We start from the raw sequence: 14,175 nt of genomic DNA, 5'->3' as shown, positions 1-14,175 counted from the left end.
TTCACCAAAACCTTGAGCAGAATCGCAGCAATGTTGCGAGTTGTTTTGAGCTCACAATTGCTGCTTGAACCTGGGGTTGATTTTTACTTTGTCAATAATATAACATTATTCTATTATCCTAATACGCAGCCTTCTTGCCCAGATGATTTAACTTCAGACTCAACTATCTAGGCTGCAGTAGGGTTAAGCCCACACAAGGATCTAATCGATGATGTCTTCTCAGTACAAAGCCACCTGTCCCGTCTACTAAGATTTGAACTGATGTCGAAACAGAAAAGCACAGGGGGAATAGTAAAAAAAATACAGCAACACAATGTGATGTTGAGCTGTTAAGTGCACTTGTTGTGATTTGATAAAGACCCTGTGGGCATATTTCAATCAAATCTGGTGTGGGTTGACATCATATGGCCCATTAGACACTTCCAGGCCAGAGATTGCAGGTTTAACCATAAAAGTGCCTGCGTTGAATTTTATGGTCCCATACAATAAAAATGTTCAGGGCTTGAATTTACATCCTTGAGGGTTTGTTCCCATGATAAAAAGGCTGTTGCAGCATTCATAGTATTATAATCAGACTCCATCGATCATGCAAGCTATTGCATTGCTTTGCAGTGTTGCTTTCAACCTGAGCTGATCCCAGTGCATTTGCATTAGATGACTAAACAAAACACAAGCAGGGTGCGTTTCTGACAAGTACCGGTGCCAGCTGAAGATAGAAGCGTGGCATTTTCATTACATGATTTTGATAATATGTCCAATAAGAAAGGTAGTGATCGCCTGGTCAGCTGATTCCCCAGAGGTGGCTTATCAGAGGACCTCCTCCAGAGGACAGTTAGCTGAATCTGGGTCTGTTACGTGCTGTAGCCTGGACCTCTTCACAGCTTGTTAGTGCCAAGTGGCCCAAATACATAAATCACACTGACAAGACCTTTTTTTTATATATAAAGGAGGACTTTCAGGATTCAACCTAGCAGCTGTTTCAGATTTACAGCCTCCAGACTTTCCATGAAGGCTCGTTCTGTGGTTTTTTTTAATTGTTTTTATTTAAAGTGACAGAATTGATTCTTGTCAATTGAACATAAATAGCCTTAAGAAAGGTTACCCACACAGAGATAAATGTGTGTTTGTGTGCGAGGTAGCGTGTTCTGTAGGCACAGACTTGTGATAAGTGTCTGTTTACGTCAGATAAGCGTCTGTGTAGTATCTTGTTTGTTGTGCTTATGCATACGATTCTCTCGTAATAAGATCACCATAGATTTATGTGCGGTTTTAAACCACGTTGATAGATAAGCCTTTTTGTGCAGCTTGTACAAATCAGTATTGCCCATCATACTCATAAATGTTTCAAAACCATGTGACGTTTTAATAGCAGTCTCCTGGGGTACTTCCCTTTTTTTTAGCACCAAGGATCAAGATCTGTCATACAGTATACTGTTGTATTGGTGTGTGTCTGTTTTAAGTTCTGTAATTCTCTTTCTCTACATGGGCAATCAACGAAACAGTTAAACATATTAAGGGTGTTTGATCATGGAAATGTTAGAATGGCTCTTTAGCCAAAAAAGGGCACACATCCTCTCTCTCTCTCTCTCTCTCTCTCTCTCTCTCTCTCTCTCTCTCTCTCTGTGCTTCACTGCTAATTTTCATCCGAGCATTTCAATCCTCTGAGTGAGGTATAAACAAATCCTATGGCTCCCAGCTTTCTAGCGGCACTCAGCCATTTCACACTGGATAGGGGGCCTCTATTTCTTTCCATAAATAATACCAGCGGCGAAAAATTAATGTTCCCTGATTCTCAGCAAAAAACAACCCCCTCCCATTCTACAAGGCAGTACAGTCCTCAGATCCAGCGTCTTGTTGAAGAAACTGTTCTTCTGTCGTGTGTGCCTAGTCCTTAACCATCTGTGTGTATAGAAGCACGGTAACGTCAGAGGGAAAAGTAATGTGCCATAAAGCAGGGTAGCTTGGCCAGCTAGCACAAGCAGGTGCTCAGTGTGACCAAAACAGCGCCCCCTGTGCCTTGAATTTAAACCGTTCCCTTCACCACAGTTTATTGTTGCTATCTGCCAAGATTCATCTCTCTCTCTCTCTCTCTCTCTCCTCTCTCTCTCTCTCTCTCTCTCTCTCTCTCTCTCTCTCTCTCTCTCCCTCTCTCTCCTCTCTCTCTCTCTCTCTCTCTCTCTCTCTCTCTCCTCCTCCTCTCTCTCTCTCTCCTCTCTCTCTCTCTCTCTCTCTCTCTCTCTCTCTCTTCTCTCTCTCTCTCTCTCTCTCTCTGTATTGTGAAATGACTTGATGTTTGTCTATTGAGTTAAGAGTTAAAAAATACCAGATACTAACAATGCCATATATGTTTTAAATAGCAGATCCTGAAATAGTTCTAAAGCTTCAGGTTTTTGACTGTGCATTTGTAAAATGCATAAAGCCCAGGGAAAATGAAATGATCAATATCTAGAATGGCCAGACATAGCAAGTTATTCAAGGACGGTGGAAACTGAGAGCATAGATACAGTACTGTTGCTATTCAGGCATCTACAAACTAAGGCTATGGAATGTAACAGTGATGGGTGTAGAGGTCGCAGAGCAGCACAGATCTGCTTTAGGTTCGACTCAGATGAAGCACTTTGGGCAGCATGGCCCTGTCTGAAGGGAAGGTGATCCAAAGGGGTTAGAAAAAATAACAGCATTGCCATGGAGGCTCAGTCTCATTAGCAGTCTCACAGATCCTGAGGGAGAGGAGTGAAGTGGAGAGGGAGGGAGAGAGAGAGAGACTGAGGATTGAAAGAAGCAGCTGTGCGTTCAACCGCACAATCTATCTGTTAACCCTTTCAAAGCAGTTTTTTTTAGGTCCGTAACCCTTTACTGTGAATAAACGTCAGCATCGAGTGACACGGAGCAAATTAAACCGAGAAATGTGGACAACTTATTTAAATGCAGCATGCTAAAATGTTCCACACAAATTAATGCGAATGCAAAATCTAAAAACGCACTGCAAATTGCATAGAAATTAGCAAAGAAAGCATGCTGAGTTAATGTTCCCACCCTGGGTCACTTAAGACATGTTGTATAAGGCAAATTGATTGAGCTTTAGTGAGCTGGTGATAAGATGTCTTAGAAAAAGAACCTACTTTTCTCCTCTGTTAACACATTCCATAAGATTTGAAGCAATAGTGGTCAATAAGGTTCTGGAATCTATTACACAATCTATAGAATGTTCCACATAACACAAAGCCAACCGTGTCAAAAGGCTAACCATACAACACTTATCCTAAAGGATAAACTGTTACCCTTTAGAATGGGCTGACATAGTTCTCTATACTTCAGTAGCCTTGTGGTGAAACAAATAAGAGTATTGAACAACAGTATGTTAGGCAGGGAGAGGCTGTATTCAAAGCATAGCCCCTGTTTCGGGTGAAAATGTTGAGATAGTGATTTAGCTGTACCCATAACAAGGTTAATTTAGCCTGGTGGCCGTTTGTTTTTTGCTCTGTTTTCTGTTTAGTGTTCAGGTTACTGACCCCTCACCCCCACCCCACACAGTCACAATGCGGTCAAAGCCTGATCAATGTTCCTGAGAAATCCTGCGATGCTGCCGTATATCCAACAGCAATGCCTCTCTGTGTGTGTGTTTGTGTGTGAGCCTCGCCTCGCTAATTCCGAACACAAAGCCATCCCTAACAAATATAACATCCCTCAGCTTCTTTTAATTCCACACACCATTAAACACACAGTGTGCAACTCAGGCTTGTTTTATGGTGGTCTCAGTTCCAATGTTAATAGAGGAGCTTTGTGAATGGAAGTGAATTAGGTTCCATTATTTAACATGGTTGTTCACATTGATTCGGGGACAGTACAGACTCTTCAGCTGTTTAATTCGCAAATCTCTGCAAGGACTTTCACAGCAGTGAAAGCTAAATATTACAAATCCAAAGTGCTATAAAGATTAAGCTGAATTATGAAAAGAGACGTCATTTAAAGCTTTTCCCTTTCAAAGTCTGGTACGGGGCGTTTTTAGACCGTCTGCAACGTGTGTGAAAGGAACAAAACCCTTTCAGTTCATGTCTGGGTCAGACGCATGACTTCAATGTCAGGCATGCTGTATTTCCTAAGCACATTCATTGAAAATATTTCTCATATATGCATGCTACTTTTTTAAAAATTATTTAACATATAAATAACATGTTTACACCCCCATTGATTTGAAAAGAAATATCAGAAAATATACATTTTTTTAAACTCTTAAACTTGAACTGAACCTCAGAAGCGTCATTATAAATGCCAAAATTTGATATTGGCCAGAAACGTACACTAGTCCTGATCCCAGTTCTGGGTTTCAGAGCTCCCCTCAGTTATATTAGTTAAATAATCAGAAGCCAGGCGTTTGAGCAACGAGTCTACTATTAAATAAACTGTTCCTCTCCCCCAATAGATGCACAGAGCTATTCATACTGTGATAAGTGAGTATATAATAATACATGTGTGATAAGTGAGTATACAATAATACGTGTAAGCAAGAGGAATTTGGAAATCCAGGACTGGATGAAGGACTAGGAGTTTCTAACCCAGAGATCAATCAAGTGCTTAAATCAGAGTAGGGCTGCAAGATCTCTAAAAGAGAACTGTTCTACCATGCTGGGCAGCAGTTTCACCCATTAGATATTTGCTTTATTTATGAGTAGTAATCTGCCTATTGGAGAGTTATACACTTTGAAAGCCTTGAGGAAGGGTTGCCTTTAGTTGTAATGCATGACTGTTTTTATTCAGCAGTTCCTTGGGCTTAACTGCAAATGGAGAACCATTTGTTGTTGTTCCAGGAAACCATTACCCACACTCCTACAATTAAACACTTATGCCTCTACCGCTAATGTTTATGCTTGAAAATTGACCGTTTTTTTTTTTTTTTTTTACAAAAGCTGTGTAATGGACTACTAAAAGATAATTAAGTAATCTTAAGAAATTATAAAGTTTGTACTAAACTATGGATCACTTTCCTTAAGGACCGTGTATAACTGTGATCAGACAGTGCCTTGTGTGAAGGTTCAGCGCCTGCGTGATTGTTGTTCTCTTTCCCACAGTGCGATCGATAAGCACTGGAGGGCTGAAAGAGAAGAGAGAGCCAGCTTTAAAGATTACCCTTGGCTGCTCTTCCTGTCTGATTCCCGCCGCTTTTGTTTTCTTGTCCTCCCACTCAGAGCTATGGAGAAGATCCTGGCACGAGCACGCCAGTTAGCTGATGTCAAAAAGGAGGATGGCTTCTCTGCTCTGCACCTGGCTGCCCTAAACAACCACAGGGAGGTGGCTGAAGTCCTCATCAAAGAGGTAACCTTTCTACTCCTTCACTGTCCACTAGGGGGGCGCTAATCTTATCTGTAGAAATTTGCCTGTGAAGCAATCTAATCGGTTTTGATGAATTCAATAAAGATCTGATATTTGCTATAAAAAGAACAAAGGACTGGATGCATGCAGCTGTTATATTTATAGATCTACATCTCGGTGTGGAAGAAGCCTGCGCAATTCTCTGATCACATATCTGAGGGGGAAAATGTGTGTACACAAAGCTGTTACTACAACTGCCGAGTTTCATTGCTGCACTTTCAAATCCAGGAACTGTTCACGTGACCACTCAGTACATCTGCTATCTCATTAAAATTCAATCTTGCACATAGGACCTCATATTTGCTAAGTGCTTCACGTAAGTGCTGGAATTGAGTCATACAATGAATAAACCTTTACTAAGCAGGGTGACTGGAATACAAGGAAAACCCCATGTTGTTGAAACACAGCAAAACATTACAATGGGGCCGTTGAGCAAGCATGGGAAAAGGAAATGCTGTTTTGAAATGTCTACATAGCCAAAAGCAGCAATGAACAACAGATCCTTCTGTTTATATAAAATCTCCATCTCTTCTAGATTGACTGATCAGGATAATACGTGTTTGTTTGTGTCGTTCCCCCACCTCCCTTGTCAGGGCCGCTGTGACATCAACATCAGGAATAACCGTAACCAGACCCCCCTGCAGCTAGCCGTGACGCAGGGCCACGCCGAGATGGTTCAGCTCCTGGTGACGGAAGGGGCTGACGTCAATGTGGAAGACGAGGATGGAGACACGGCCGTGCACATCGCCCTGAGCCGGCAGCAGCTCGCATCCACCATGGCAGCCATGGAGGGGGAGGGCTCCTCTCTCTACACCAGGGTGAGTGGAAGGAAGGCAGGCAGGACACCTGTGCTTCCTTACAGAGCTGAGCAGTGTGGGACCTGTGCTCCTGGCTTCAGAATTCCTCTGCTGGATTCTTCTCAACTCAGCAGCCCTTAAGCCTCCTGTTGCATTGCATTTTAAACCAGGCCAGTTTTTTTTTTTACTTTTGAGCTTGTTATACCCAGTAGCTCCGAGTAAAATCTGGAATGCATCAAACTGCTATGCAAAAGGACTCTCATTCCCAACCCTGTAATTAAATGTAAGATTTCAAACTAGCTTTTATTTAGTCTTTAAAGGCCAGGGCAATATGATTTTGCTCTTTCACTAATGTGTGAGATCGTAAAGGCAGAGACATGGTGTTGGGGTGTCTTGCAGTAGGTTTGGTTTCAGCTTCGCTATCAATGTATTCAAATCACTTGGAGGGATACCCCACCACATCCCACAAACACACATACAGAACCACTACCCTCCACACAGACACCCTCTCGTAGCAGCACTGGATGCAACACGTGAGCTGACTGTATAAAATCCTCCTCAATGACCTGTTGGTTATGTTTAGTGAGCATGCAGTGCCAGCTATAGGATCAGTGCTTCTTTGCATTAGATCTTAGTCTCTAATTTTACTTCTAAAAACTGTGATGCAAGGCTGTTAAAGATTTATCTTCCTACAATACCAAATCCTCTTTATCACAGGTATCTTCTTATAGCACCTAGGTGTTTGCTTCACCAATCATTACAAGGGAGTGTAGTGTATATCCATAGTAACAACCAAGCTGTTATATAACCCTTATCAGTCTAAATCCTAATGCCTTGTATTTTATTTGTAACTTCAAACGCTCAATCATAATGTCCTAAAGTTTCTTACAAATAACTCTGAACAGAGGTGGTTTTATATAGTCCCCTTCAACACCTGATTGCAGCCTGTCTGTCTGTGGGTTTAGCTGCAGGGCTCGGGGCTGTTAGGGAATCAGGAGTTGAATGTGGGCGCTGCGATCGCCTGCTTCCTGGCCCAGGAGGGAGCCGACATAAACTACGCCAATCACAAAGGAAAGAGCCCGCTGGACCTGGTCACAGACGGGATGATAGTGCAGCTCATCAAAAACTTCTCTGAGAAGCACAGGTAACAAACAGCCTGTTATTCCTGTATCAATGCGTGTCCTGTTGTACCTCTGCCAGCCTTATAAACCTTTTCCTGCAGCATACCAGTAAAGTGTATATATGTATTGTAAATCATAATAAAAGCATAGCAAAGGGCGTGTAGTGAAGCATACGGAAAGCACAGGGAATGCAAAGTGCAACCATGGCAAAATAGCGACACCTGCTGGAGGACATTGGATTGTAATCTCTCAGAGTTCCTGCCTCACAAGCCTGCTATGCCCCTGCTGGATATGAGTCGGGGGAGTGGTTACCAGTTTTGTTGTCATCTGAAGTCATAAACTTCTAGCTATTTATGTCACTTTTACCAATAGTAAATTCAAGAGCTAGTCTAAAAAGCAACACTTTTACCTGTTTTTTTTTTTTTAATTAACTGTTATGTGCCAGTTCTAGAGATAAAACTAATTTAGCTTACTCGAAGGCCCTCATGAAATTCAACAAGCAGAACTTGCTACTAAAGACTGTGCAGCTGAGGCATAATGCTACCAGTGCAATGATGTCACAATGAAAGCCACGTTCTGAACTGACTGAACTGTTTCTTTTGCCCTTTTCTTTGTAGGTTGCAGCAGCTCCAAAGCAACAGCTCTGGTCCGGTGGTGAGCAGCAGTCTGCGGAGAGTCCACACCACCCCCAACACCATGACCAACCTGGCCATGCCCTCCATCCCCGGCCCCTCGGAGTGCCTCATCTGCTCAGAGCTGGCCCTGCTGCTCCTCTTCTCCCCCTGCCAGCACAGCGTGGCCTGCGAGGGTGAGGACTCCAGAGATTGTATTCACTAGATAGGTCTGAAACGTACATCTTCGTTTGAAAACATCTGCTACTACACGAGGTTAGAGATCCGTTTCCATACTCTTAGCAAGTCTGTTTTTAAGTTATTTCCCCTCAGCATGTTACTGGCTACAAAGAATGCCAGTCAAAAGGGGAAGCAGGTGGTTGGTTAATGACAGTCGTTGAAGGGGTGGAGTCAAATCCAACCACCAGGTGAAATGATCAAGAAAGTGCAACACAGTTGGAAAATGAATATAGCTTTTGTATACCTGAGGAAAGTAATTTAACACGTGTTGACTGGTCCTAGACTCTTGGAAGTGAAGAGCAGTAAATAATTCTTTTTTTGTTTTGATTCACAGAATGTGCTCTACGCATGAAAAAATGCCTCAAGTGCCAGGTCACGATAACAAAGAAAACCAGACAAGGTACTTTTTTCATGTATTTACGTGCTATACCGAGATTAAGTAAAATGATGGTAAAAGTGATGAAACAGATACAAAAAAAAATACTGGTTACCGCTGCGCACAAGCAAAAGATGATATCATAGATGATGTCATAGTATCAGTCCTGGTTAATGATTGTGCACAGCGATAACCAGGATTGATACTATGACATAATCTTTTGCTTGTGCACAGAGGTAACCAGGATTTTTTTTCTGTATCTGTTTCATCACTTTTACCATAATTTTACTTAATGATGATGTCATAGTATCAGTCCTGGTTACCGCTGTGCACAAGCAAAAGCTGATGTCATAGTATCTATCTATGATGTCCTAGTATCAATCCTGGTTACCACTGCGAGGCATCGGTGTAACGTCACTCAATGCCGTCCCATCCAGACAACACAGAGGTGGAGTGCAGCCCCAGCCCGGAGAACTCGGAGCAGAGCAACCTGCTGGAGCAGCTGCAGTCCCGTTATCGGCAGATGGAGGAACGCATCACCTGTCCCATCTGCATCGACAACCACATCAAGTTGGTGTTCCAGTGCGGCCACGCCTCCTGCATCGACTGCAGCGCCGCGCTCAAGACCTGCCCCATCTGCCGGCAGACCATCCGCGAGCGCATCCAGATCTTCGTCTGACCAGCCAGCGCCCCCTGCTGGGGCTGGGCTGGCTTTGAAAGAAGAAAAAAAAATGGGTACATTATATATGTGCCCACATCCCTCGGAGATGTATCTCTCGTTTACTCCCCTCCCCACCCCTCCTTCTGGCTCGTTCCTTTTCTTTTAATTATGTTTTTATACCTGTGGCTGTGTCAAAGTATGATGCCATAGTCTCGTTTTTTTTTCCCCCCCAGTGTTTCATATGGATCTAATACATCCAGTGCTGCTTAAGTGTAGCCTTCTGCTATTGACTAACACAACATCATGTAAGTAACAGTCAATGAATGTTAACATAGTTCCATCACCTATTCCATTGATATGCAAAAGAGCTATATATATATATGTATATTGTAAAAATAATGAGTAATATGTATTTGTGGTTTAGCATAGCTATAATGAGTACTGTTTATTTATATATGAAGAATCAATACCGTATTTTATCTGATGGGGAAAATTATTTTGCCGTTGCTCAAAAAAAAACTTCATTTCACACCTCATAACAAAACATTCTGTTTATAAAACAGTTAACTCAGGGTCTTGGGTAAAGACTAATCGATCGACGACTTCGCATCCAGAAACAAGAGAGAGAAATGCATTGTATTTTTCAACCATCATTTATAGGTCCCTGGGAGAATTACTTTTTTTTTTTGGTACAGGAAGGTGTTGCAGAAATTTCGCTTGTCTGGAAAATTACCGATTTTCCCACTATTGGTTTGAACAAACTTTTGGAAGATGGAGTTCAGTCCATTTGTTTTGTGTTACTTTGCCGACACTTTTAGATTTATTCACCCATAAAAATCTCACTACTGCTTGTGCTTTAGATTTGAATCATGGCACTTTTATCAAAACAACAAATGTGATCAGCAAAAACTCAGCATGACATAATTCCCATTGTCTATTCATTTGCCTTTCTTTAAAGCCACTGTAAGGATAGCAGAGACATAACTTATATGTAATCCCAGCCTGTTATGGAATAGGTCATTTGAAATAGATGCAAGTTAAAGCATTTGAGGAGTCAGAATGAATTCAGAGGGTCTAGTTTTTTCCCCCATCTCTGTGTTACCTTTTAAATATGCATAAAGTACACAAATGCAAGATATAAATATGAATAATGCAATCCAGTAAGCGCCCTCCTTAGACCACTAACGGATCCTTTCAATATGGAGACAAGCGCCCACTATTAGGAGCAGGTCTCTAATCAGCCCATTTTACTCTGTCCCTCTAGTGGTCAAATTACAGAGATTGCACTGTAAAGAGCATGTTGATTTATTTAATGCAGTTTAAACAAACGGCAATACAAGGCCAGTTTCTAAGGGAGTGAGCATTAGGATTGCTATGCAGAAGACGCATTGGCAAACGCAGTGTTCTTTCGGAGATCCACATACTGCACCAGCATTTTCAACCCTGAACCAAATCTCAATGCAGAAACCGCATGGAGCTTTGCCTGCCTGCATCTTCCATTTCTCATCAAAACCAGATTTTTTTTAAACTGTAAAGATTCGGACGAGAACAACTCAGAAGCCCGGATGGAAGAGAATGCAATTGCGAACTTCCTTAAATGTATTTTTAAATGGCTAAAAATGTTGTTTTGGTTTTTCAGATGTGTGTTAATAGTTGTCTTGTGGAACACAACTGTGCAGAAGAGACTTATTTTGTCATTTTCATCTTAACCAGCTGCATGCATTCATTCATTCAGCGCTACAGGAATATGTTGCTTCCCTGTACCTGCCAAGAGATTAGAAACTTAAATCCAGTGGGCAGTAGGAAAATAATGTTTCAAAAGGGCTTGTAGTGTTCTAAACTTCGTGTAATCTTACAGATTAGTTACATCTCTGCTTTTAGCCTCTTTGCAGACTCACCCGAATGCTTTTGGAATTGCAGGTCCTGTAGGAAACGGTGGTGAATTGTAGTTTCAGAAACGTTTTACTCTGCCTTTGTAAAAATAAATTAAATAAATAAAAATTGAAGGTTTACTTCCAGGAGTAAAAACTTCTCCAGTGCCAAGCTAACAGGGGTTGAATGTCGATGACTCCCAACTAGGAACAGAGTTGTACACAAAGGAACAGTCAAATTTTTACATCTGTGTAAAGTGCTCTACTCTACAGAAGTACATGTTAATATATATTATTTATATGTAATCATATCTCATTAGGGAGGGATGTTTTGAAGAGTCACGGTCAATGGTACATTTTTTGTAGCTGGTTGGCAAAGAACGATACCTCTTAGGAAAGGGTTTTTTTTTTTGTTTGTTTGTTTTTTTTTTAATTGCCGTGCTCGAGGTTACAGTATTCCAAAAGGTATGAAAGGTCTAAAAATACGGAAGAAAATTTAACTTCCCAATTTTTGTGTTGCAAAGATTTTACTTTGTGTAATTGTTGCTTATTATTTTTCGGAGCCAAACATATTATTATTATTATTATTATTATTATTATTATTTTAAGAAAATAAGTCAAACAAAAACTATTTTTGTTGTTGTTTCTTTTTAAAATGATAGCTCTTTAAATGTGGTATTCCCAGAAAGAGAAGTACTAGAATGCAGATTGTGCCAGTGCTCAAAGAAGCAAGAAGGTTTGCAGCGATGCATTGAGAAGTTTGTTTTAAAAATCCAAACACATACATAGTTACAGCTGGTGTTTCTGCAGCACTTCTTCTGTTGTTGGCCTTATTGTTCAGTACTCCCATGTTTTTGGTTTTTTTTTCTGTAAAAAATATTTTGCAATAAATATGGAACTGTTTTATAAGAAATGTGTCTTCATTTTATATGTACACTAAATACATTAATTTAGGATGTTGCACCTCCCTTAGCTGCTGTACAGAGAGGACTGTAGAATTATTACAAGATTTCCACAGGTAAATGTACCTGTGCAGCATATATAATGAGAATATATATTTTAAATATTGGTATCTTCCCTACACAATTTACCATGGAATAAATACATTTTAGTAGATGTTATTTTGCTGTACTAGCCTGTTCATACTAAATAATAACTCATTTAAATTGGACTATACAACGTGCTTATAGACAAGTGTCTCCTTTTTTTTTCTCAGTGGTCGATTTAAATACACATAGTCTAGCCTGTGGTCTTGTTCTAAATAATTACAAGTTTACAAGACTCAATTGCATTTGAAATGAATTCCCACAGGCTTCAACAAACCTCTACTACAACAGAACATGCCTTTTCAGTCACGCTCTCACTCCATGGATTAAAATTATTCAACATCTGTTCTCTGCAACACAGATCTTGTGCAGCCAATTCTGAAACCACTTCATCCATAAGCTACAGGCTGTAATGCTGCCTCAGCAGTTCTGCTCAGTCAAACGACTGATGGAGACATCTCGGCTCAGCTATTTCAATTGTCAGATTAGTCTTGGGGGAGCCCCCCTCCTTGATAACAGCTAGAAGTGAATCACCTGGGTGAATCTCATTTTTGCATTAGTAGAAACCATGCTCGTTGGCAACCAGCATTCTAGAAAGAAACGTGCATGCAATTCATCCTAGGAATTACTCTGCGATGGAAACCACAACCTCCTTACTTACTGGGTTAGGCTGCCCCTATATCCGTAGGAACAAATTATCCCAGGTGACTGATAAAATGTGATTGTGCAAATTCAGCACACCCAAGGGAAGGCGGCAAGGGAAATCTATGCAGATTAAATCAGAAAACAAACAACATGGTTTTATCATGAGAGAGCCGTTTATCAGTTAAAAGCGAAATATTGCAAAATACCGGTAAGTAAGGATTACTGCAATATCAAAGAATAGAAAACCAGGGGCAAATGTATGATGGCTTGGAACTATTGTGCAAATACAGGACTGATATGATTGAAAGGCAATGACCATTCACACCCAGCAAACAAGTAGCAGATGGAAATGCATGATAAGAGTGTCTGTTCAGAGCATTAATTGACACAGATAGGGCTTTTATGTGTTAGCATTTGGGGACGCTGCTTTGAGCTGGAATAAAACCTGCACCACTTATTGTCAACCTGTTGAGGGATTTATACAGTCTCAAAAATGTGCGTAAAAATATGAGTTCACTGTATAACAGCTTTCACAAATTACAGAGAACGGACCATAACAAGAAATTAAATATTCACAGTTGTTTGAATTAACATTGGGTAATTTTCAGAAATTAATTTGGCTAGGTTATTTTATTCATTTACTATAGTTTCTTTAGTTTCTGGGCTATACAGTGCTTATATTTGCTTTATTGCCCTTTGCGATGCTTTCACTATGACACGCTTTTATAAGGGATGATATTGCTTAAAGACATTTAAAGTTATCATTTAGACCATTGTCCTTTGTTGTTTATTTGACTGACAAAACCATCTTCTATGTGTAATGTATACAGTACTGCTGAAAATGAAGGGTTATCTTGCCATCACCTTTCTTTACATCCCTTTCAGTATTTCCTGTGGTAATGTGTTCTTGCTGCTATGCTGTGGTGCTACCCCTGTATTGCAGCACTCAACTGAGCTGAAGCCAGACGTTAGCCACATCCTGCCTGTACACTGCTAGATTACAATGTATTACAGGGATCTCTAATGCACTGTCAAACACAAGCTAAGCTAAGTTTGTTTGAGGAGTACTTTTACCTGTGAACATATTTTCAACAGGATAAATAGAGCAACTTATTCAAAATTATATTTGGTAGCACCCAGCTGGAGATTCTTGCAACTGCTGGTTAGCCGAAGCCCAAAGAGAGATTTTTGTACTCTTCATGTGCCATATTGAAAAGTTACCTTCAATCTCAATCAGTCCGGTACATGCACACTTAATTATATTGTGTACATTCCCCTGATATTTAATCTCTTACCTCTTTAATATCCTATTGCGCGTGTTATGAACGATTCTCTGTTGCTGCTGCTAATATTTGCCATCTGTAAAGATTAACTATTTCATAAAAAAAACATCTGAAAATCCCCCCGAAGGCTGATGGTGGGGAAGCATATTAACGT

General features: G+C 40.7%; 1 protein-coding gene across 3 annotated transcripts in view; it reads left to right on the top strand.

The window, feature by feature from the left end:
• Positions 1-11,960, top strand: part of LOC117962505 (E3 ubiquitin-protein ligase MIB2-like) — a 51,859-nt gene extending 39,899 nt beyond the window's left edge. For all 3 annotated transcript variants that reach the window (XM_034042333.3, XM_034042329.3, XM_059002629.1), the window contains 6 exons: positions 5,187-5,313; positions 5,964-6,188; positions 7,133-7,311; positions 7,906-8,096; positions 8,474-8,539; positions 8,953-11,960. In XM_034042333.3, coding sequence (XP_033898224.3) covers positions 5,187-5,313; positions 5,964-6,188; positions 7,133-7,311; positions 7,906-8,096; positions 8,474-8,539; positions 8,953-9,194 — 1,030 coding nt within the window. In that variant the 3' untranslated portion in view covers positions 9,195-11,960. The remainder of the gene's footprint in view (positions 1-5,186; positions 5,314-5,963; positions 6,189-7,132; positions 7,312-7,905; positions 8,097-8,473; positions 8,540-8,952) is intronic.
• Positions 11,961-14,175: the final 2,215 nt, after the last annotated feature.

This window comes from Acipenser ruthenus, chromosome 27 (assembly GCF_902713425.1).
Source record: "Acipenser ruthenus chromosome 27, fAciRut3.2 maternal haplotype, whole genome shotgun sequence".
Classification (NCBI taxonomy): domain Eukaryota; kingdom Metazoa; phylum Chordata; class Actinopteri; order Acipenseriformes; family Acipenseridae; genus Acipenser; species Acipenser ruthenus.
The sequence above is the reverse complement of the archived record's forward strand: the minus strand, read 5'-3'. Positions and strand labels throughout refer to the sequence as shown.